This window comes from Rutidosis leptorrhynchoides, chromosome 3 (assembly GCF_046630445.1).
Source record: "Rutidosis leptorrhynchoides isolate AG116_Rl617_1_P2 chromosome 3, CSIRO_AGI_Rlap_v1, whole genome shotgun sequence".
In the NCBI taxonomy this organism is placed as follows: Eukaryota; Viridiplantae; Streptophyta; class Magnoliopsida; order Asterales; family Asteraceae; genus Rutidosis; species Rutidosis leptorrhynchoides.
In genome coordinates this window covers 45,145,606-45,171,171 of record NC_092335.1, presented here as the reverse complement: position 1 = coordinate 45,171,171, position 25,566 = coordinate 45,145,606, and the positions used below count along the sequence as shown (strand labels likewise).

The following is a 25,566-nucleotide window of genomic DNA, read 5'->3' as shown; positions in this document are numbered from 1 at the left end:
GGCAACTTTGTCTATCCATGCTGGCTGGTACAAACCACAGGGACTATCCGCGCAATTTTCTCTAGATAAATATATATAGAATTTACAAAAAAAAATAAAAATAAAAGAAAATAGCCGTTAGCCAACGGGCATTTTTTCCAGCCAATCGCCATCTGACACGTACCCCTGACGCCACCCCTCTCTTCCGTGAAATATCTGACTAACGCCCCGGTTTCGTCACCGGTGACGCCCCACTAGAGGCGTCAGGGGGCGTCACCCGTTGCCAGCAGATCTGACGGGACTCCTCTGACGCCGCGTTAAAATTGGTCTAACTAAAATGGAGCACAATTAGCATTCAATGCCACGTCCATTGATTTTGGATTGGACGTGTTATAAAGCACATGCAAGCATCACATGCATTTTAAAGACACAAGTATTATAAAGACAACATGCTCTCCTAAACCGTGAACCCAAAAAATATATATACGACCGCAAGTATTGTACACACTTTTTTTTTTCTTTCTGGAACGGAAAAATATATAAAAAGCTTAGTTAGAAACTAAGTGTGAATTTATATAAACACAACACCAAATCACCAACAATCAACTTAATCAACTTTATCAAATCAACGAATCACAGTATCAAACAAATACACCAAATCAATTGTTCAAGTTAAGTTGAACAATTGTAATAACAGAAAACAAGAAATCAGAAATAATAGATTCAAGATTATTGAATCTTTACAGATCGATTAGATGATGAAGATGAATAAAACCCTAGAATAGAGAGAATACGTATTTGTGTGTGTGTAATCTGAGAACTGAATGAATAAAATAAAGGCACAAGCCTAGTATAAATACCCAGGCCTATTTACTAAATGGATAATAGGTTGGGCCTTCAGCATGAGCTCAATACTTGAGAATAAGTCCACTAGTCTGCAGTCCAAGAAACCATCTGCTGCACTTTATGATCACAAGCCCAACAGCTACACTTTAAAAACTTAATCAACAAGCTTTATCAACATCAAAAAATACCTACACACACCAAACTAAGTTAGAACAAATAAGATTGACAAAATATAACAAGTATGCTTTTTAACACTCCCCCACAAGCTTATTTGTGAATACATCATCCATATGAAGTCTTTTACAAAAATGCTTATGTTGAACAGTGTTTAAACCTTTTGTGAACAAATCTGCAATATTTAAATCAGATGAAATCTTTTCAATTTTTAACATTCCACTTGAAACCTTATCTCTAACATAATGCCAACATATATCAAAATGTTTAGTCCTTTCATGTAACACAGGATTGTTAGAAATCTGAATGGCAGGAGAATTATCACAGAACAAGTTTATAGGTAACAAATTTCCAATTTTTAATTCAAATAAAACTTTTAATACCCAAACCAATTCACAAGTAACAGCAGCCATGGCTCTATATTCTACTTCTGCAGAACTTCTAGAGACTGTTGGCTGCTTTTTACTTTTCCAGGAAATAAGTGAATTCCCTAAAAAAAAATACAAAATCCTGTAATAGACTTTCTGGCCAAAAGATTTTTGCCCCAATCAGAATCAACATAAGCAGAAAGAGTAAGAACATCCATACCTCTGCTGATACAAATACCTTTACCTGGACAACCTTTGAGATATTTAAGTACTCTAAAAGCAAGTTTTAAATGAGAAGAAGTAGAAGCATGCATGAATTGACTAAGTATATGTACATCATAACTAATGTCAGGTCTGGTAACAGTAATATAAATTAGTTTTCCAACTAATTTTTGATAGATGGAAATATTTTTGATAACCTCTTCATTTGAACCATTATAAGAAGAAACATTCATTTCAATAGGAGTTTTAACAGGTTTAGAAGCAAGAAGACCAAAATCATCAAGTAATTCAATACAATATTTTCTTTGAGACAAATTAAGAACATTTTCATTATAAGTGACTTCTAATCCTAAAAAATATTTAAGTATGCCTAAATCTTTTATCATGAACTTAGTACTCAAGAAATGTTTGACAGCTTCAATTTCATTAACATTGTTACCAGTAAGAACAATATCATCAACATAAACAAGAAGAATAACAAACACATCATTTTTGTTTTTCACATACATAGAATAATCATTCTTGGATTGTTTAAAGCCATTTTCAATGAGACATTTAGATAGTTTTTCATTCCACTTCCTAGGAGCCTGTTTAAGACCATACAAAGACTTTTTAAGTCTGCAAACATGAGAATCATTCTTATCAAAATACCCAGGAGGTAAAGTCATATAGATTTCCTCATCAAGATCACCATAAAGAAAAGCATTGTTAATATCTAATTGATATAACAACCATCCTTTATTTACAGCCAAAGTGAGAACAATTCTCACTGTTACCATTTTAACCACAGGTGAAAAAGTTTCATCATAGTCAATACCTTCAGTTTGACTATAACCTTTAGCTACTAATCTAGCATTATATCTTTCAATTTCACCATTAACTTTGTATTTTATCTTATACACCCACTTACAGCCTATTGGTTTTCTATTAGGAGGTAAAGTAGTTAAGACCCAAGTTTCATTTCTGTTTAAAGCTTCCATTTCAGTGTTCATGGCATCATTCCAACATTGACTATTTGCAGCCTCAATATAAGATTTTGGTTCAATTTTTTTTTTTCAAAGAGGCAGTGAAAGAAAGATTTTTATGATTAAGATTAGCATGATTAAGATATCTTTCAAGACCATATTTAACTTTACCAGTCATCTTATAATCATCAAACTTTTTAGGCAAAAAGGATTCTCTAGTGGATTTTCTCAAGTTATCATCAGAAGGAACTTGAACAGCATTTCCCTCAGAATTATCATTTCCAGTTATTAAACTGGGATTACTAGAAGAGGGACCCATCATTGGTGTTGCTGTAACACCATCATCATGAGTATCATTGTCCAATTCAGATTCAGCTTCCTTTTGATCTGAACTGGTGTGATCAAGACCAGCAGACCCAGGAGAACTAAGAAGATCAGACTCTTGACTTCTCAATGATGAGATGTCACCACCTTCACCATGATCAGAATGGTTATCATCATTGGGATCTTGAGAAGAACCACCATGAGAAGAAGAAGTTGAATCTGTGTCAAAAAATTTAATATAATCAGATTCAGTAAAAACATATTTTCCAGAAGTTGATTTCATTTTAAAAGGAAAAATATTCTTATAAAATTTAACATCTCTAGAAACAATAACAGTTTTAGTGTCAAGACTAAAAAGTTTATAACCTTTTTGAGTATTGGAATAACCAATGAAAACACATTTTTCATATTTAGAACCAAATTTATCATGAAGATTAAGATTGGTTGCAAACATAAGCAACCAAAAACTCTTAAATGAGCAAGAGAAGGAGGTCTGTTGTAGATTATTTCATAAGGGGATTTCCTTTTTAAAACAAAAGAAGGTGCTCTATTGATCAGATAGGTGCCAGTAAGAACACAATCTCCCCACATATTCAAGGGTACTCCCCCTTGAAACAGTATTGAAACAGTAGAGATCTTGCTACATTGAGAAGATGTCTGTGTTTCCTTTCAACAATACCCTTTTGTTGTGGTATGTAAACACAGGAAGTTTGATGTAAGATTCCATTAAGTTTTAAGAAATTTGAGAGTGTTATTAAGAAATTCAGTTCCATTATGTAACATCCTAAAATTCATAATTGAAGAAATTTAACTAGTAAATAAAATACTCATATTATAAGTAAAGAAGTTTATTCACATTATCAGTTAATAATAAATAGATCAAACATTATTATTATTAGATAGTTATGGTATTATGTTACTCGAATGGTAACATTTCATAGTATTAAAAGGAGGATGAAACTATTATATGTTAAGCTTGAAATTAAAGATTTGAAAGAATAAGTGGGTTTAATGAGTCATTTGCAACTGTTAAGAGAGTGCCACGTATTTGTTAGTGGAAGTAGAGTAGGGTAATGTGTTATTATCTTAGACAAATGTTTGAATACGTGGCCGTTTGTGATGTTATTTTTAATAAATCAAATCTTACATTGATTATAAAAGAACTACTTGCATCAACATCTAAGAAGTTTACCACACTCAAATGTGAGACAAAGTTTATAAAACAGAAAGTAGAGAGCATCACTAATTGTGAGAAATAGTTGGATTCAAGTAGTATAGTAATGCTAGTACTACAAGATATTAAACAATGGGGCAACTAAAGAAGTCTTGTCGTACAAAACTCATGAAATGAAGCACGAGATTAATTTAGATGCATTCTAACAAAATGATAATAGAAGTCTTTTAAGCAAGTAGAAGAGTACAAGGAAATAAAGCTTATAGTGCAAGCCAATGAAGCATGAGTTCATACTTAAAATCAATGTGAGTACCGTGTTATTTACGAAAACTGAAATATATGCTAGTATGTATGTTATATGCTAAATGTTGCATTAGAGAAGCTAAAAATGTTTGTATGCATTTATATTATATTTTCATGCATGCGATATATGTATATGTATGATGTATGGTTAATGTTTGCCGATCGGTACGATACGAAGGTATACAGTATAACACGTGTTAGCGTCAGGCTTCACGTTGTTCATAGAATGAGATCCATATCTTTAAGATCATATCCAGATACAGAGAAATGATTACGAAAATTACGGTTCGGTTACACATTAACACAAAGATCTCAATATGTATTTTTAAATGAAAGAGCATGTCATGACGTCATGTATGTGGTATTTTTATAGAAAAACGCACGTGCTCACTAAGCTTCAAGCTTACAGTTATTGCATATATCTCAGGTTTAAATGTTCAAGAAATTAAGTTGAAGCAGGGCCTTAAAGACGAGATAAAAGTGATAGAGATTTATAAGTTTCAGAAATGCTCATCTATTTATTATATAGACATTTATGTAAGGAACGTTAAATGTATAGCTTCCGCTGTAAATACATGTACGATATAAAATTGTAATTTTTAGTGCTTCCGCTGTAAACGATGTAAAATGATGTTTAGAAATAGAGGCCGAAAGGTCGGGCGCGTTACAAATGGTATCCGAGCAATAGTTTAGGTGAATTAGGTTAGACTATAACCTAGTCCTAAACTTGAATACTAGAAAGAAAAAAAAGAAGTGAATTAGAAAAGAAGTTAATACGTATAAAGAGTAGAGAAAATAGATGACTTTATAAGTTTCATGCTAGTGCTTATCTACGTAAAGAAATTGAAAAGGTGAAATAAAAAGAACAGAAACTAGATTTAAGAGTTGAATTAAAAAAAATGACATAGTTGAAAATTTCAACAAAGAGTTCATATCACGGCAGAGTAATGAAGCCTCGGAATAAAAGGGCTTATGGTACAAATTAAGAAGTTTAGAGTACAAGTATATGAAGCCATCTAAAAAGGAAATAGATCACAACACTTTACATGTTGACTAGAGTACAAGTAGATGTTGCTTGTTGTATAAGTAAAAGATGCATGAAAGTGTGTTATGTAGGTGATGGTTTAGTTAAAAGCTGAAGGTCTTATAAGAAAATTTATAATTTTTCAAAGAGATGTTCATGACTAAAAGTAAACTCTTAATTTCTTATGTAATTTAAGCTAGCATGGAATGAGAATTATATATCAAATGGTTATGAAGTATATAGAATACTTTAACTAATGATAAAGTGTATGCGAGTGAAGGTGACAATTTATTTTCACATGTGGATGAGAGTAAGTGATGCTAAAATAGCATGGAAGCCAACTAATGAAGACTATTAATATTAGAGTTGATGATTAAACTCCTTTTATTCTTAACATCATGCCAACACACAAGATTTAATAATTTAAGTGGCATGCAAGGAAGTAACGTGGCAATCTAGTCTTAGAGTAGACTAATGACAAAATGCAAGAATAGCTATAAAAGATTCAAGTTTGCTTTCATCTATTTTAGTCTCTACTACGAACACTCCCAACCATGACGTGCTTCCTCCCCAGGACACACCGCCACATCAGCGCCACATCAGCTTTCTCTCTCCATTTATTTTTCACTTCCTCCTTATCACACACCACTACCAACCATGACATACTTCCTCTCCATCACATACCCCACAAAATTAATTAATAAATTAAAGTACAAGTTGTTTATGCCATAGGTACAAATAAATAATGCACAAAAGTAGGTGAGAGAAAAAATATCCCGTCCTCAAATTATTATACACATGACAGAAAGCAGGACGGAAGGAAGAAAGAGAAACGAGGGCGGCCGAGGGCGGGTTGAATGCCATCGGCGCCCTCAAGGGCGAGGTTCAAGAAGGAGTGAGAACGGGGCCCGTTGGGAGTGGTCTACTAAGAAAAGTAAATATGAAGTAAAAAGAAAGATTCAGATCCAGATTTGCAATTAAAAAGAAAAGTAAATACATACATTACCCAACACTTGTCATTCGTGAAACAGAAGTACAAGTTTGTATTTACATGATGTACAAGTTGTTAAACAAGGAAGTAAAAGTGGGAGAAAAATAGATATTAGTCAAAAATATAAACAAAACAAAGAGCAAGAATTTTGTGTTTTTGATTTACAACAAAGAAAAGAACAAAAAGATGATTAGAGATAGATAAAAGACATTATATACTCCCTCCGTCCCATCTTAAGTGTTCACTGTTGATTTTTCAAAGTCTTCTTTTGTCAATTTTGACCGTAAATATTTCTATTTGTGTTATATAATACTTGATGAAAATTATATGGAATGAAAACACATTTAAGACTCAATTCATTCATGTAAGTTCCATCAAATATTATATTGCAAAAATAAAAATATTTATGGTCAAAGTTGACAAATAAAAACTTTGAAAAGTCAACAGTAGACACTTAAGATGGGACGGAGGGAGTAATTAATTATATACTTAAGTCTTGTTATATACGGGAAAAAAAAAAGATTTCAAGTAAAATGATTCAAGTGTACAAGTAAACAAAGCTTAACATACAAGCTTATGAAGAAAGAGTTCTTAAAAAGTAAAGTAAGAACTTAAGAAAAGAAGAGAATAATGAAAAAGTGACAACTTAGAGTTTCTTAGAGTTTTTAACTTAATAAGTTGTTACTAAAAGAAAAATGAGAAAGTGGCGATTAAAGATTACGCCTTATAAAAGAGATAGTTCAGTTTTAAATGTATATTATAAAATAGATTATATGTTGGAGTGATACATTGATGGATATCGGAACGCTGAGTTACAGTTACAGATGTCGGGACGCTGACTTACAGTTACAGTTACAGATTTACAGAAACCAGTATAAGTGTTTATACACTAATAGATACTTGGTTATGTCGGGGCACCGACCAGTCATGCTACAAGTATTAGTGCATTTACACTAATTATTTGGTACAAAAGAAAGAAATTTACAGTTCTATTCAATGTATTCACTAAAACATAATATCTCATTACGGAACAGAAATAGTAAGAATCAAGTATATGATTTAAGACTTTGACATCAAAAGTTGATAAAGATAGGAATATACTCACAGCGTATTGTATTTATTACAAACGTTATAAGATAAGATAACCTACATTACGTTACATAATATTGGTAAGTACACACATGTAAAATACATTGGCAGTGACGTCTGGCCAACGCCTTTGTAAATGTGCATTTACGTGTGCGTGCTTGATATTACCTAATTGTGTAAAGATGTCGGAGATAATGAAATCGCCTAAAACGTTACATGTTTGATGAAAGTAACAAAGAAAAGAGAAAAGAAATGTGAAATATCGTATTCCTTGTGGTATACGTTAGATGTTTAAAAAAATACATTAAAGATACAAGAGTTTTGATGACTTGATATTAAGTCAATTAACAAGTATTTTGAGCAGAGAAATTTACATATGAATTCTTATTTTAGAAAGAGTATAAGTAATGGTTGAAACAAAAGTTTTGAATTATCGAGAATATAAGTTTCGAGGACGAAACTTTTTAAAGAATGATAGATTTGTAACATCCTAAAATTCATAATTGAAGAAATTTAACTAGTAAATAAAATACTCATATTATAAGTAAAGAAGTTTATTCACATTATCAGTTAATAATAAATAGATCAAACATTATTATTATTAGATAGTTATGGTATTATGTTACTCGAATGGTAACATTTCATAGTATTAAAAGGAGGATGAAACTATTATATGTTAAGCTTGAAATTAAAGATTTGAAAGAATGAGTGGGTTTAATGAGTCATTTGCAACTGTTAAGAGAGTACCACGTATTTGTTAGTGGAAGTAGAGTAGGGTAATGTGTTATTATCTTAGAAAAATGTTTGAATACGTGGCCGTTTGTGATGTTATTTTTAATAAATCAAATCTTACATTGATTATAAAAGAACTACTTGCATCAACATCTAAGAAGTTTACCACACTCAAATGTGAGACAAAGTTTATAAAACAGAAAGTAGAGAGCATCACTAATTGTGAGAAATAGTTAGATTCAAGTAGTATAGTAATGCTAGTACTACAAGATATTAAACAATGGGGCAACTAAAGAAGTCTTGTCGTACAAAACTCATGAAATGAAGCACGAGATTAATTTAGATGCATTCTAACAAAATGATAGTAGAAGTCTTTTAAGCAAGTAGAAGAGTACAAGGAAATAAAGCTTATAGTGCAAGCCAATGAAGCATGAGTTCATACTTAAAATCAATGTGAGTACCGTGTTATTTACGAAAACTGAAATATATGCTAGTATGTATGTTATATGCTAAATGTTGCATTAGAGATGCTAAAAATGTTTGTATGCATTTATATTACATTTTCATGCATGCGATATATGTATATGTGTATGTATGATGTATGGTTAATGTTTGCCGATCGGTACGATACGAAGGTATACAGTATAACACGTGTTAGCGTCAGGCTTCACGTTGTTCATAGAATGAGATCCATATCTTTAAGATCATATCCAGATACAGAGAAATGATTACGAAAATTACGGTTCGGTTACACATTAACACAAAGATCTCAATATGAATGAAAGAGCATGTCATGACGCCATGTATGTGGTATTTTTATAGAAAAACGCACGTGCTCACTAAGCTTCAAGCTTACAGTTATTACATATATCTCAGGTTTAAATGTTCAAGAAATTAAGTTGAAGCAGGGCCTTAAAGACGAGATAGAAGTGATAGAGATTTATAAGTTTCAGAAATGCTCATCTATTTATTCTATAGACATTTATGTAAGGAACGGTAAATGCATAGCTTTCGCTGTAAATACATGTACGATATAAAATTGTAATTTTTAGTGCTTCCGCTGTAAACGATGTAAAATGATGTTTAGAAATAGAGGCCGAAAGGTCGGGCGTTACACATTATCACTTCTAAACACTTTTATAGGTTTGTTAAACTGAGTTTTAAACATATTGACAAAGTTTATGATGTTTTCAGTTGTGTCACTTTTATTTGAGAGTAAGAACACCCACACTGCTCTAGAGAAATCATCAACAGTCAAAAAGAACCTAAAACCTTCTCTAGTAGTAACTTTATAAGGTCCCCAAACATCAAGATGAACAAGTTCACCTATGCTTGTTGACACATGATCACTTAAGGGAAAGGGTTCCCTTGTTTGTTTTGCCTTGTGGCATACATCACAAGGGGAAATAATATCATTTCCAAACCCTAATGACTCTTTGAGAACCTGCATTACAGGTTCTGCTGGGTGACCTAACCTATTATGCCAAGTAAACTTAGTTAAAAAAACATGAATTAACATTACAATTTGAAGATTTACCTAGCACATATAGATTATCAAACACATATAAACCTCCATGAACACTACCAGTCCCCAATGTCTTTCCCATGACCCCCTTGTGGGGCAAGTCCTGAATATAACAAGCATGTTCATCAAAACCTATAAACTTTTTACTGTCTCTTGCAATTTTATAAACAGACATTAGATTAACCAAGTAATCTGGGACAACCAATACATCAAACAAAGTGAGATTTAAAGAAATAACACAATCATCAATTTTAAAATTTTTAGTCAATGTACCATTTGGATGTTCAACGGCTAAATTCAAGTCAGAGATATCAACAACATTTATTAAATCATGTTCATTAGTAGTATAGTGTTGATTAGCCCCAGAATCAATGATCCAGCTAGGTTTAGAAAAACCAGAACTCAGATCAGCCATATTAATTTTAGCAAAATAAGAGAAGAAAGATCCTGTACCTGCCATATTGGCTTTAGGATCACAAGAAGATGTCTTTGAATTAATCAAAGACATAAGAACGACAATTTGTTCATCAGAAAAAGGCATGTTTCCTTGAGAAGATGACTCTGCAACAGCAGAGACACTAGAATAGTTTTTATTATTAGAGTTATTATTCCATGAAGTTGAACTATTATGATTAATTTTGTTATTAACCATTTTGCCCTTATAATTTGGAGGATATCCAACAATTTCAAAACATCTGTCAACTGTATGCCCAATTTTTTGACATTTAGTACATTTTAGATTAGGATTGGGACCTCTTTTCACAATATTGTTTTGATTTGCAGTGAGTTTGTTATTAAAAGCAGAAGCAAGAGGCTTCTTAATAGAATGTTGTGAAGTAATTCTATGAGACTCTTCCCTAGAAAGAATAGAATATGCAGTTTTGACAGAAGGAAGAGGATCAGTTGTTAAGATATTACTTCTGATTGAATGATAGGAATCATCCAACCCCATTAGAAATTGCATTAGTTTAATCATTGCATGATGTGCTTTTAGATCATCAGTATTATCAGGTATTTCAACCATTGCATCAAACTGTTTCCACAAAGTATTAAGAGAATGATAATACTCAGAAAGAGTAGAACCATTCTGAGTTAAAGAATTAATTTTTTGATGCAAATTAAAAACCATAGAACCATCAACTCTATCATAAGTTTCTTTCAACTCAAGCTAAATCTCAGAAGCAATTGTAGAAAAAACTTGACCAAGATAAAGTTCTTTTGAGATTGACCCAAGAATCCATGAAAGAACAACAGAATTACATCTTTTCCATTGATTACCCAAAGCTACATCAGTTGCATGTTTCTTGACAGATCTATCCAAAAAACCAAATTTATTTTTAGTTTTTAAAGCCAATGTCATAGCACATTTCCAAACTCTAAAGTTTTCAGTACCAAGAAGTTTAAAAGTAATAATTGGTGTACTAGTAATATCACTAGCATGTAAAAAAAGTGGATCACCGAAATCCAATTTTGAAATTGGATTATCTGATGTAGTAGCATCCCCCATTGAAATAAACAATAAAGATCAACAAATAATACAAAAAAAAACCTATTACACAACTATGCTTGATCAGGTTTTCACCAGTTTCAAGAACTGGGATCAAGAGTTGGGCACAGTTGATGTCTCTTCTACAAAGAAAACAAGGTTAGAACAGTTCAATAGATAAAGAAGGGTTAGAAGTAACCAGATCCAATATCAATTGAATATGCACAGCGGAAGAAAGGAAAAAAACGGATGAATGAAGTCACGAAACCCTAATTTGGAAAACTTGATCTTCAAACCAATAAGAGTCTTCAACGATCTATAAACACACCAACGGATCTTGAATAACCAGAACAAATCAACTAATATATCACCAGAAGAAGAAACAGCCCTAAAACACCGAAACCCTAATTTTAGGGTTCTTGTAAAAAACACAAGAATCGAACGAATCAGATCACCAACAGAGATCAAACCGCTCTGATAACATGTGAATTTATATAAACACAACACCAAATCACCAACAATCAACTTAATCAACTTTATCAAATCAACTAATCACAGTATCAAACAAATACACCAGATCAATTGTTCAAGTTATGTTTAAGAATTGTAATAACAGAAAACAAGAAATCAGAAATAACAGATTCAAGATTATTGAATCTTTACAGATCGTTTAGATGATGAAGATGAATAAAACCCTAGAATAGAGAGAATACGTATTTTTGTGTGTGTAATCTGAGAACTGAATGAATAAAATAAAGGCACAAGCCTTGTATAAATACCCAGACCTATTTACTAAATGGATAATAGGTTGGGCCTTCAGCATGAGCCCAATACTTGAGAATAAGTCCACTAGTCTGCAGTCCAAGAAACCATCTACTGCACTTTATGATCACAAGCCCAACAGCTACACTTTAAAAACTTAATCAACAAGCTTTATCAACATCAAAAAATACCTACACACACCAAACTAAGTTAGAACAAATAAGATTGACAAAATATAACAAGTATCCTTTTTAACACTAAGAAAAAAAAAAGTTACAAGGAATTCAAAGGCGAGTGTAGCCACGAAGACCAATTTAGCTAGGACTTGTGGTACCTCAAAAAAATCTAGTTAAAAGACGACCATACAATGTAATAAAAAACATAAGATTTCCTAGTATTATGATCCTTGAAGATGATGCCGTTTTTAAGCTTCCAAATGAGCCAAAGGGTCGAAATGGCCACCACATCAACTATGAAACGTTTGTTGCCGTTGTGCGAAAATGAGTGAATCCATGACCATAAGTCTTTGACAGTATCCAAGAGGGGAATAGAGATGCCGAGCCAGGAACCAATCTTACACCAAATTTAGTAGCTAGTGTCACATCCAATGAAGAGATGATTTCGGGATTCTTCTGAGACATCACAGAGAGGGCAGCAGTCAGTTTCTACAAAGACGATGTTTCTTTGATGGAGGATTCTGATAGTAGAAAGACGGTCGAGGTTGAGGCGCCAAATGAAGATGTTAGCTTTAATTGGGATTGTTTTGCACCACATGGATGAGACATGGCTCGGGATGGATCCATGTGTTTCAATTAAATGACTCGCTTTCGAAACAATGTATTCGTTGAATGAGGGATTCTCCCAAACCCAATAATCGTCTGTAGATGATAGGGAGATGAGTTGAAAGGAGTTGCACAAATCAGACAGTTGGCTAGCTTCCATGCCTCCTCTAGGCGGACGACGTCAACACCGGCACTAATTAATGTTATTGAAACTTAAAGCAACCGTGCAGTACCGGTCTGTTTTTAATACAAAGAGATGGGGAATCTAGAAACAGGTGGAGTATTGTACACACTTAACTTACCGCTAAATAAACAATTGTCCAATCATAATAAGTTCTTTTACCTCTACACAAGTTTTAACAATTTCTTAGGAATGCAATGTAAAGGTCTTTATTGCTTTAGTTACAATGACTCTATTGTTAGATTTAATTAGATGTTCATATCAAGCTATCAATACAATAATACTCCGCAGTGTAAAGGTCTTTATTGATTTAGTACAATGACTATTGTTAGATTTAATTGAATGTTCATATCAAGCTATCAATACAATAATACTCCGTAACCCGTATAATTCCAACATCGACTCATCATATAGATTAGTGTATGGTTATGTTTAAGTTGGTATCTGTTATCATAGAACAATTTATAAGTACGTAATACGATTGATGAGACAAGAGTGGTATGCAATTAGTATTTGGAGTTAAGGAATAATTAATGATGCTAACATATAACAAAATTTAATCAAAAAAATGCAATAGTCCTATGTCTACGTGCAAACATGTTCAGGATGACATATAAAAGAAATAAGATACGGAGTACGGAGAATTAGTTATGAATGTACAAATAAAATAAAACGCTTTTGCCCGATGATGTGTGACGAAGTATTGGGAAACGTTTAAATCAAATATTTGTCATGAATTTCATGTGTATAAAAACTAATATAAGTCTTATAAATAATCTGTGTTTTAATTGTGAAATGTTGAATTTGAGGGATATCAAACTCAGACAACGAAGAAACATATACTCTCGTAGTGGCAAAAGCTGAGGAATAACATATTCTGACATGACTGAGGGAAGTTGTTAGGATGGAGATAATATCTTGGGCAAATTCAGTGGCGATTCTAGGATCAAAACCTAATGGGGTCCCAAAATTTTATTTGATAACTTTCTTACACAAAATTTTAAATTTGTCGGGTCAAATCGGGTCGGGTCATGCTCAAAACAAAAACATAAAATGGATAATACTCGCAAAATATAAGGTCGTATTTTTTACTATTGTCATTATAACAACCATCGTAATTTATAGTTCAATATTTTATTTTGGGATGTTTTAAATTAATTGTTCACTTTCATAAATAGAAAATAACTAGTGAAGGGACTCGTGGTTTCACGAGATTGTATAGGAAAAATTGTTGAATGATATTTTATAGATGACAAATGTTATATAATGAGAATGTAGATAACATAGCATAATTGATCAAGTTGAAGAAAATAGAAAACACGAATATTTTAGCGAATAGTTATAACAACCAAATTAAAAAAGTACAATCCAAACACATAGTCTCAAAATAAAAAACTTAACAAAAGAAAGAAAAACATTCTTAACAATTCATTCATTTCCAAGATCTAACACATCTTCTTCCTTGTAGTTCCTTCTTGTAACTGTTGAGAAACAAACATCAACATCAAGAGGTAATATGTAGAAAAATTGCTCAATGTGTATATAACTAAAAATAGTTTATTCATAAAATTTATGTTGAGTTTACCTTTGTAGTAATTAATTTTTTTAAATTGAATTAGCAGAACATGATCTTCTTTGTTGTTTCCAGCTACATAATTGTGCATCTGTTGTGCAGATTCATAGCACAATTTGAATTTTAACTTCAAATAACTACACAATAATAAACAATGCATTAGTTCCTATCATCTTTTTGCTAATTAAGCATATAAAAAAACGGTTGAAAACATACTCAGAATCCTCTAATTAAAGCTTGATACGGGTTTTAGAATTGTTAAAAGAAGCTTAATTTCATCGCTTGAGCTGTTTTTTAAGAAGTTACACTAAAAAATTGTAATGCTTACTTGAACTTGTCTTGGGATCTCGTAATCGTGGCAGCAAGTCTAAACATTCAGATATCTACAACCATTATGCAGAAAAGAAAACACTTACAAAATTACATTTACCTAACTATTCATACTTAAAAAAGATAATTCTTTGACATCCAGCTAATACAAATCAAAATAATGAAAGGGAATATAGTTATACTTAATATTGGAAGAAAAATCCCATATTCTTAACCAACAAAATCAAATATGAGATTGCAACTACATTAACAAAAACTAAACTTGAGATTAGAAAAAAAGAAAGCATAAAATGAAATAAAAAAATTTAAAAGCAAAACGATTATAGTACATAAAGGGATAAACAAAAGCTTATGGCAGCGATAGCTACTAACAAAACGATTATAGTACATAAAGGGATAAACAAAAGCTTATGGCAGCGATAGCTACAAATAAAATAATGTTTATAAAATCATATATTATCGTTAAAACGTTATAATGCTATCTGAAATTAGGCGGCAATATAAACAATGCTAACTCCCATTTCTTCATTGTAATTAGCAATTAAGAGAATAATATCTTGAAAGTGAAGGGTTCCCTTAAATATAACCCATCAAGAATGAAAAATACCCATTTTAGAGAAATAGAAAAAGATTCGAAATTTGTTCATCACCGAATTCAGGGGTTTGAAACACAGTGAGTTTCTTTACCGTTTATTATAATCAACATTACGCTCCATTATATTCTGCTAAAAAGTGAATATACATCTAAACTAAGAACTTTTATAAAACATAGCATATTTACTTTTCATGACTTTTAATATAAACATGAAAATTTTACTAAAGAGCTCTATTTTCTGAGTCATGTAGAGTTTCTTTAGCACCTCGATTTTCATTTTACCACAAAACAAAATTTAATAATCAAGTATTTATGTAAAAGAACTTGAATGAAGCACCTGACATTTTCAATTTGAGATAGTGCCCAACTGTCATCGAATAAATCCATCATCAAGTGAGCAAATTCCCATAAAACTTACATTTGATGGTAGGAAAATTCCCATAAAACATTCATCTTCAGATTTGAACAAACAAATTTCAGCCAATTTGATAGCTGCTATAACACCAAATCAATTAGTATAACAGTTTCTTAGATAATGAGTTTTGAGCACAAATATTTCATGAGATACTGTTGGCACATTTAAACACACTTACTAATAAACCACACCAAAGAGGATCTTCCTAACATAAGTAACAAATTCCAGCCAATTTGATAGCTGCTATAGCACCAAATCAATTAGTATAACAGTTTCTTAGATAATGAGTTTTGAGCACAAATATTTCATGAGATACAGTTGGCACATTTAAACACACTTACTAATAAACCACACCAAAGAGGATCTTCCTAACATAAGTATAAGTACCTGACTTGTAATTGCCACCGTTATATAGTAGAACTCCTTTTGCATAACGAATTTGTGAAGCAAACTCGCAGGCTTTTAACTCGAAGTCTTCAAGACCACCAAGATCCCATAAAGTAAGATATATACCATAATGATGACTTGGATAATCAAGCATAAGTGTATGTATTCTGAAAACAACATAAGAGAATAGTATTATTTTTCAAGAGTTTCTTGTTTCCTAAAAAGAAAGATACACAAAGTTATTTACCGAAACAAAACTTTAACTACCGATTTGTTTCATCGAAAGAAGATGCATACTTTGATTCAAGACAAAGTGTCTAACAAAAATAGGTTACAAAAGCATCAATAGCATCAATAGGAAAAAATTTCAACTAATGTGATTATCCTACAATAAAACCATCTACAAAACTCCATAATGAATATTAAATTAGGTATTGAGAAAAACATAAAAACCTTACACATGGTTATAGCCGAATTTCTCTCCATCATTTCTTCAAACACATGGTGTGCGCCAAATAAAGTGATTCTATTTTGTTTTAATCACAAACTTTAGCAAATTTATTACACATCAAAAGTTACCAAGAGCAAAAGTAGCTGGAGTAAATCATTGAAAATAAAGTATGAAATCAAACATTGTATCCAAACAAACCGTACCCTTACAATATCAGAAACGGCTAAACTTCAAAGTCGCATAAAAAAATATACCATTGTAAGAAATATAAGGTTATACCTGGAAAAAGTTAATGAACAGAACTTGACAATCTGAAAAAACGAATTGTTGAAGCTTAGTAAATGCTAGATAAGAACTTCAGAAAAAAAAAAGAGATGACTCTATTAGTAAAAAGAATACACATAAATATACATCATCTTCAATACCAACTGTAATCCTATCGTAGTAATTTAAAAGATGCCCAGCATAGGTAAATATTTTTGTAGTAGACCAAAGTACAAACATCATTCCTGATGAACACAGATTAAAGATTTAATCTCTAACAATTATTTAATAATTGGATAAATATAAAGAACACGTACAGTAAAACACATCTTGAAACCAAATGGTGTTTCTTATTCTCAAAATCAAACTCAGCTCAAACCTCTAAATGGTTAATACACTCCCTAGAAATTAAAATAAATAAATAAAAAAAAAATCAAAAACCCACGTTTTATTTTGGATATAAACCAAAACCCAGTGAAACTAACCTAAAGCTCCATCAAATCAGTAATCTAATAACACCAACCAAGGTCTGAAAACCCATTCAGAATATAAACAAAAAACGTCAACACATACGCAAAACCTACAAAAAGATCAAAATCAATATTAAAGATTCAAAACTTAAACCAAAAATTACAGCAAATGATAAATCAAAATATAATTAAAATAATGCAAGATTAGATATACCTCAAGCCAAATCACAAAAATCGTGAAACTTTATGCCGCTCTGTATGAATTTTTTTCTCAAATGAATGTTTACAAACATGCGCAAGTTAGGGACGATCACTTAAAATCAGCTGATGAAGAAGAAAGAATTGAGAAGAAAGAATCGAGGGTCGATTAGGGGTTTATTTTAGGGTTTATTTTGAATTTTGAATTGGGAAAGGAACGACAATTGAGTGAAGGAGAATATATTACGGAGTACAATACATATTGGACAATGCAATTGGTAAAGGTTAATTTTTGGGCGGTGACACATTGAAGGCGTGATAGATATTAGAGTTCCAAGACAATAGTTTGTTTCAAAAACATGTGTATCGACAGGGACATGTTAGCCCTGTGTTGACTTTGTCAACTCATCCAGCGGTCCCCAGTAGCCCACTGGAGTCAGGCGAAACACCATCACCCATTTCCCTACAGCATGTCAGGCCCGATAAATGAACCTGCATTGTCATTGTTTTTGAAAAAATATTACAGCTATAATATCTTATGTATCTGCTACGCTGTATTAATTTTTTTTTTAATTTTTGTATCTGCTACGCTGTTTTTTTTTTTTTTTTTTTGTAATTGTTTAATTGAAAAATAATCACCCCTTAATGACATCATCAAAGGCCCTAGTTTTTTTTCTTTCTTTTTTTGATTTTTTTTTAAGCAAGGGAAAGCTTTTTTATGACATCACTTTTTTAGACTAATATAAGAATAGAATAGATAAGAAGATTAAGCTCTACTATGCTTTTAATATATGTAGATAGAAATAGAAAAAGAAAAACTAAGGGTTAAATTGAAAAATAAATAAAAAATATAACTGTTATGACATTTTCTTAAACTATATGTGTTTCGTGTGATGACAACTAAATATACATATAACGGAGGGAGTATTTTATAATGTTTACATTGAAGTGTCAAAAAACAATTTATATCATTCCATAACATAATATATGGTTAATCTACTCAAATGATCCACTTATATGTATGTATTGGACCAATAATTGTTATTATCAGTAAAGTGATGATGAGATATATATTGTGTGCTTCCCACTTAAATGTGTGTTTATTTTTATATTTATTTAATATATTCAATACTCATGCTATAAAATTATAAGTACGATAATTTCAGATACTTTATTAGTTCAAACTATCAAATTATAATCTCTGAAAATTTATGGGGTTCCATTATTATATTTAGTGGTGACCTATACCAAAAAAATTAAAATTTTGCAATAAATTTCGAAAACTAGTGGTGTCACAGGACCCCATAACTTCCTTACTAAACTCGCCACTGCCCACTTATATGTATGTATTGGACCAATAATTGTTATTAACAGTAGAGTGATGATGAGATATATATTGTGTGCTTCACACTTAAAGGTGCGTTTATTTTTATATTTATTTAATATATTCAATACTCATGCTAGAAAATTATAAGTACGATAATTTCAGATACTTTATTAGTCCAAACTATTAAATTATAATCTCTAAAAATTTATGGAGTCCCATTATTATATTTAGTGGTGTCCTATACCAAAAAAATTAAAATTTTGCAATAAATTTCGAAAAATTAGTGGTGTCACAGGACCCCGTAACTTCCTTACTAAACTCGCCACTGGGCAAATTACATAAAAAATTACCAACATATTTTACCTGTTTTTTTATTTCGATAATCTATTTTATTCGGATAAAAAAATGAGCATTTTTTAAAAGTTAATAAAAATTAAAGGTATCGTTAACTTTCTCTCTTAAATTATATCATGTGTCATACATGTGACATGTGAGGGTACTTTCGTCTTTTGATCGATTTCCTTCATCTTCTTTCTTTCACCAATAACACAAATCTGAATTTGTAACTTCAACAAATCATCATTCTCAAATAATACATATACATATATACTATAAATAATACTCCGTAATTACCACTTGATGCTTAATTATTAATTATGTACTATAAGTATTTATTAATTCAACAAACAGTAATGACGATTTACATACAAAGCATCTTCGAATTTCAGAATCAAGAATAACCAGATGCGTTTTTCTTCACATAAGCAGGAGAATCAAATTCGAAATATAGAATTCTAAAGTAAAGTTGTTTAACAACAACATCTGAATGCTCTAAAATAGATTTTAAGGCCTAAAACAACCTATAATTTCTTAATTTGATTTTTGAAGGCTCGTTTGACTCTTGTTAACTGAAAAATAACTTCAGATTTAAGACGAATTTGATGATGTTAATCACTTCCAATGAAGCACAAAGCTTAGGTTTATGATAAGCAACAAGAATCTAGGCTCGATTTGAGGATATAACTTTGAAATGCAAAATCCCCAAATTCATGATGAAGAGCAAGAAGAACAAGGATGAAGATGAAGTTCTTAAAACTGAAAATATTTGTGTCTTTGTTTGAGGATGATCTGATGAAGATGATATACATAAAAGAAATCTCAGCTTTGATTTTATGAAATGATGTTTATGTTTTTAAGAGATGTTAAGATAAGGGTTTTGATTAAAAAAAAAAAATGATAGTCGACATGATGATGAAAACATGATAAGTCGGTGATGATGGAATGTACTCTAAAACACATTTGGCTATGCTTTGATAAAAATACCCCACATGTATGGCATATGATAGAACTTAACGAAAAAAGTTAACGACAACCATCTTTTTGAATAATTTTAAAAAAAAAACATTTTTTTATATCCGAATGAAATAGATTACCGAAAATAAAAAAATATGTAATATATGTTACCTTTTTATGTAATTTACTCTAATATCTTTTGTATTTCTCTTGTTTCTTGTTTAATTTGTTAAGCAGGCGAATATATAGACTTTAAGTCTTTAAGAGGAATTATAAAGTATCTCTTTATTATCTCAAACCTAAAAATTAGATCCATAGTTCATTCATATATGTAATTAGGTTTTTGAACTTGTGTGTTGCACGAGTGTGTAAAAATTTGTACAAAAAATGTAATTTGCAGTTCACATTGGTATATGTATAATGATACGAAAAAAATAGGAAAAGTATAAGAATTATCTAAGAGCCCGTGGAGTTGACAAATTTTAAACTTGTGCGTTGCAAGGTGGGTAAATAATTGCGGCAAATTAATTAATTTTTTTCAAACTATTATTCTTTTAAGTTTAAGAGTCCGTGATGTTCACAAATATTAAATGTTTTTTTTTTTGAGTTTAAGAGTCTGTGGTGTTGACAAATTTTAAAAGTGGTTTTGGGTGGTGTTAGTAACTTAATGTCCACAAAAATTTTTTTCTCACCATTAATATCTTTTTAATTATATACTACGTAATATTTAGAGAAAATATGAGTACATTAATTTTTTTTCATGAAACGTAACGTTAGTAAAGTCTAAGTTATATTATTTTAGAATTATTATATACTATTTTTTTTTTTTTGAATAAAAGTGTAACCCTCGAGTTTTGTTTTAGAAAAGTTGTTATACATTTCAGCAAAATAATGGTACTTGGGGGAGTCGTCATGTATAATTAATATTATAATAGTTATATTTATGTGTTTATAAATATTTTAAAGATTTAAATTGTAAATTCAAATTATTTTCATATTTATTGCTAAAATAAATGTTCTGTTGGTAGTGCATCGAAGTTCCTTGTCGAATACAAATTATTGCGTTTAGTTCGTAAAATTATTTCAATTGAACGGTGATAGCGGTGAAACCTAACTCACGACGAACAGAAAGATAAATCCGTTAAAATTTTTTGGTGAGTTTATATTAAACAGTTAATTAACTTTTATAATCCTGAAGTTATCTTTTATATCCCTGATAAATTACAATTACTAACCAAATGTGAGGGGAATAAATTGTAATTTGAAAAAAACAAAAATAATGAATATCCCTGTACATATATATATATATATATATATATATATATATATATATATATATATATATATATATATATATATACTCCCTCCGTCCCAAAATAACTGTCATGTTTTGACTTTTTGAGTCTTTTCTCATCAACTTTGACATTAAATATCTTTCTTTGTGTTATATAATATCGAATGAAAGTTATACCAAATGAAAATACATTCGAAAATAAATATATTCATATAAATTTCATCAAATATTCTATAGCAAAAATCAACAAATATTTGAAGTCAAAACTTATTAAATTGACCTTGAGAAGTCCAACAGGACAATTATTTTGGGACGGAGGGAGTATATATATATATAGGGGTAGGATCAATGGGAAGTAACCAATCGGGGGAAGGAAATTTTTGTTTTCTTCGTTTTTTTTAGAATTTTTTTCAGGCATCAAGATCACACGAAAATATGAACATTTAAAAAAGACACTTCGTGATGAATGTTATTATTTAGGCGGGAAAACGATCCACAAAAATAACATTCAAGATAATATTGATCGTGAAGAATGTTTTTTTATGTTTTATTTGGTCCATTGACCATTATTAACTTTGGTCCATTGGTTGAGAATTTTCTTTTATTTGACCGGTTTTCCGTGGTTCCTACTATTCCCCCCTCCGGAACCTCTTCTTCTTCCGGTTCCTCTTCTTCTGGTTCCTCTTCTTCCGATTCCTCTTCTTCCGGTTCCGTTTCCTCTTCTTCCGGTTCTTCGGGAACTTGTGAATCTTGCCAATATATATTCGACTCTTCGTTATTATTAGGTGAGTCAATGGGATTTGTGCTAGAGGTAGACATCTATCACACAATATCAAACATGTTAAGAGATTAATATATCACATAATATTTACATGTTAATAATATATAGTTTCCAACAAAAATGTTAAGCAATCATTTTTAAAGAAAACACGGTCGAAGTCCAGACTCACTAATGCATCCTAACAAACTCGATAAGATACACTAATGCAAATTTTCTGGTTCTCTAAGACCAACGCTCTGATACCAACTGAAATGTCCCGTTCATATTGATTATAAACGTTCCATATTAATTGATTTCGTTGCGAGGTTTTGACCTCTATATGAGACGTTTTTCAAAGACTGCATTCATTTTTAAAACAACCATAACCTTTATTTTATCAATAAAGGTTTTAAAAGCATTACGTAGTTTATCAAATAATGATAATCTAAAATATACTGTTTACACATGACCATTACATAATGGTTTACAATAGAAATATATTACATCGACATATGTTTCTTGAATGCAGTTTTTACACAATATCATACAAACATGGACTCCAAATCTTGTCCTTATTTTAGTATGCAACAGCGGAAGCTCTTAGTATTCACCTGAGAATAAACATGCTTTAAACGTCAACAAAAATGTTGGTGAGTTATAGGTTTAACCTATATATATCAAATCGTAACAATAGACCACAAGATTTCATATTTCAATACACATCCCATACATAGAGATAAAAATCATTCATATGGTGAACACCTGGTAACCGACATTAACAAGATGCATATATAAGAATATCCCCATCATTCTGGGACACCCTTCGAATATGATATAAATTTTGAAGTACTAAAGCATCCGGTACTTTGGATGGGGCTTGTTGGGCCCAATAGATCTATCTTTAGGATTAGCGTAAATTAGGGTGTCTGTTCCCTAATTCTTAGATTACCAGACTTAATAAAAAGGGGCATATTCGATTTCGATAATTCAACCATAGAATGTAGTTTCACGTACTTGTGTCTATTTTGTAAATCATTTATAAAACCTGCATGTATTCTCATCCCAAAAATATTAGATTTTAAAATTGGGACTATAACTCACTTTCACAGATATGTCCTTCCTCGAAAATAAGACTTGGCCATGGATCGATTCACGAACCTTTACAAATATGTACATATATATCAAAGTATGATCAAAATATAATTACAACCATTTTTATTATGTTTTAAAGACTTGAGTGTATTAAGTCAGTTGTCCTCGTTAATAACCTACAACTAGTTGTCCACAGTTAGAAGTACAGAAATAAATCGATATATATTATCTTGAATCAATCCACGACCCAGTGTATACACGTCTCAGGCTAGATCACAACTCAAAGTATATATATTTTTGGAATCAACCTCAACCCTGTATAGCTAACTCCAACATTACTGCATATAGAGTGTCTATGGTTGTTACAAATAATATATATACATGGGTCGATATGATATGTCAAAACATTTGCATACGTGTCTATGGTATTCCAAGATTACATAATATATTAGAATACATGTATAATACAATATAAGTTAGCTAGGATATGATTTGTATAGATTTGTTAAACATTTCTCGTAGCTAAAAAGATCAAAAATATCCAATCTTGTTTTACCCATAACTTCTTCATTTTAAATCCGTTTTGAGTGAATAAACTTGCTATGGTTTCATATTGAACTATAATTTAAGAATTCAAACAGAAAAAGTATAGGTTTATAGTCGGAAATTTAAGTTACATGTCAATTACTAAAGAGGTAGTCATTTTCGTCGAAAGAACGACATCTTGATGACCATTTTGAAAAACATACTTTCACTTTGAGTTTAACCAAGATTTTTAGATAAAGTTTCATGTTCATATGAAAAATCATTTTCCCAGAAGAACAACTTTTAAATCAAAGTTTATCATAGTTTTTAATTATCCAAACCAAAACAGCCCTCGGTTTCACTACGACGGCGTATATCCGATTTTATGGTGTTCATCGTGTTTCTAGGTTTTAAATCATTAAGTTAGCATATCATATAGATATAGAACATGTGTTTAGTTGATTTTAAAAGTCAAGTTAGAAGGATTAACTTTTGTTTGCGAACAAGTTTAGAATTAACTAAACTATGTTCTAGTGATTACAAGTTTAAACCTTCGAATAAGATAGCTTTATATGTATGAATCGAATGATGTTATGAACATCATTACTACCTCAAATTTTCTGGATAAAACTACTGGAATTGAGAAAAATGGATCTAGCTTCAAAGAATCCTTGGATGGCTTGAAAGTTCTTGAAGCAGAATCATGACACGAAAACAGTTCAAGTAAGATTTTCAATCGAAATAAGATTGTTATAGTTGTAAAAATTGAATCAAAGTTTGAATATGAATATTACCTTAAATTAGAAATATAACCTAATGTAAATAACAAAGGTTCCTTGATCTTAGATGATTACTTGGAATGGATTAGAAATCTTGGAAGTAGACTTGCAAACTTGGAAGTATTCTTGATTTTTATGAAACTATACTTATGGAATTTATGAAGAACACTTGGAACTTGAAGATGGAACTTGAGAGAGATCAATTAGATGAAGAAAATTGAAGAATGAAAGTGTTTTTAGGTGTTTTTGGTCGTTGGTATATGGATTAGATATAAAGGATATGTAATTTTGTTTTCATGTAAATATGTTATGAATGATTACTAATATTTTTGTAATTTTATGAGATATTTCATGCTAGTTGCCAAATGATGGTTCCCACATGTGTTAGGTGACTCACATGGGCTGCTAAGAGCTGATCATTGGAGTGTATATACCAATAGTACATACATCTAAAAGCTGTGTTTTGTACGAGTACGAATACGGGTGCATACGAGTAGAATTGTTGATGAAACTGAACGAGGATGTAATTGTAAGCATTTTTGTTAAGTAGAAGTACTTTGATATATGTCTTTAAGTCTTTCAAAAGTGTAAGAATACATATCAAAACACAACATGTATATACATTCTAATGGAGTCGTTAAGTCTTCGTTAGTCGTTACATGTAAGTGTTGTTTTGAAACCATTAAGTTAACGATCTCAATTAATGTTGTTAAACCAATGTTTATTATATCAAATGAGATGTTAAATTATTATATTATCATGATATTATTATGTATGAATATTTCTTAATATGATATATACATTAAAATATCGTTACAACGATAATCTTTACATATAAGTCTCGTTTCGTAATTCTTGAGTTAGTAGTCTTGTTTTTACATATGTA

The 25,566-nt window shown here is 30.9% G+C and overlaps 1 protein-coding gene and 1 long non-coding RNA gene across 6 annotated transcripts; both read right to left on the bottom strand.

Moving 5' to 3' along the window:
• Positions 1–2,630: 2,630 nt before the first annotated feature.
• On the bottom strand, positions 2,631–11,223 carry LOC139899930 (uncharacterized). The gene is made up of 4 exons (XM_071882755.1): positions 10,915–11,223; positions 9,752–10,803; positions 9,395–9,666; positions 2,631–3,097 (listed from the first exon to the last, which is right to left on the bottom strand). Exons 1-4 carry the CDS (start codon positions 11,221–11,223, stop codon positions 2,631–2,633), a joined length of 2,100 nt encoding a protein of 699 aa, XP_071738856.1.
• Positions 11,224–14,237: 3,014 nt separating this feature from the next.
• On the bottom strand, positions 14,238–16,994 carry LOC139896042 (uncharacterized). Of its 5 annotated transcripts, XR_011776115.1 has the most exons (4): positions 16,228–16,935; positions 16,019–16,080; positions 14,513–15,917; positions 14,238–14,408 (listed from the first exon to the last, which is right to left on the bottom strand). It is a non-coding gene; the product is annotated as an uncharacterized lncRNA (long non-coding RNA). The 5 variants fall into 5 exon arrangements; XR_011776112.1 differs by adding an exon at positions 16,958–16,994 and having other exon boundaries at positions 14,513–16,821; XR_011776113.1 differs by having other exon boundaries at positions 14,513–14,637; positions 14,829–16,935.
• Positions 16,995–25,566: the final 8,572 nt, after the last annotated feature.

Bases quoted from the DNA above. Each gene is read 5' to 3' on its own strand.
- LOC139899930 (XM_071882755.1), bottom strand. From the start codon at position 11,223: ATGGGGGATGCTACTACATCAGATAATCCAATTTCAAAATTGGATTTC. The intron at 9,667-9,751 runs GTTTGATAATCT...TTGGCATAATAG, and splicing joins GTTCATGGAGGTTTATATGT to GTTAGGTCACCCAGCAGAAC. The intron at 3,098-9,394 runs GTGACACAACTG...TTTTTGACACAG, and splicing joins GTTCTTACTCTCAAATAAAA to ATTCAACTTCTTCTTCTCAT.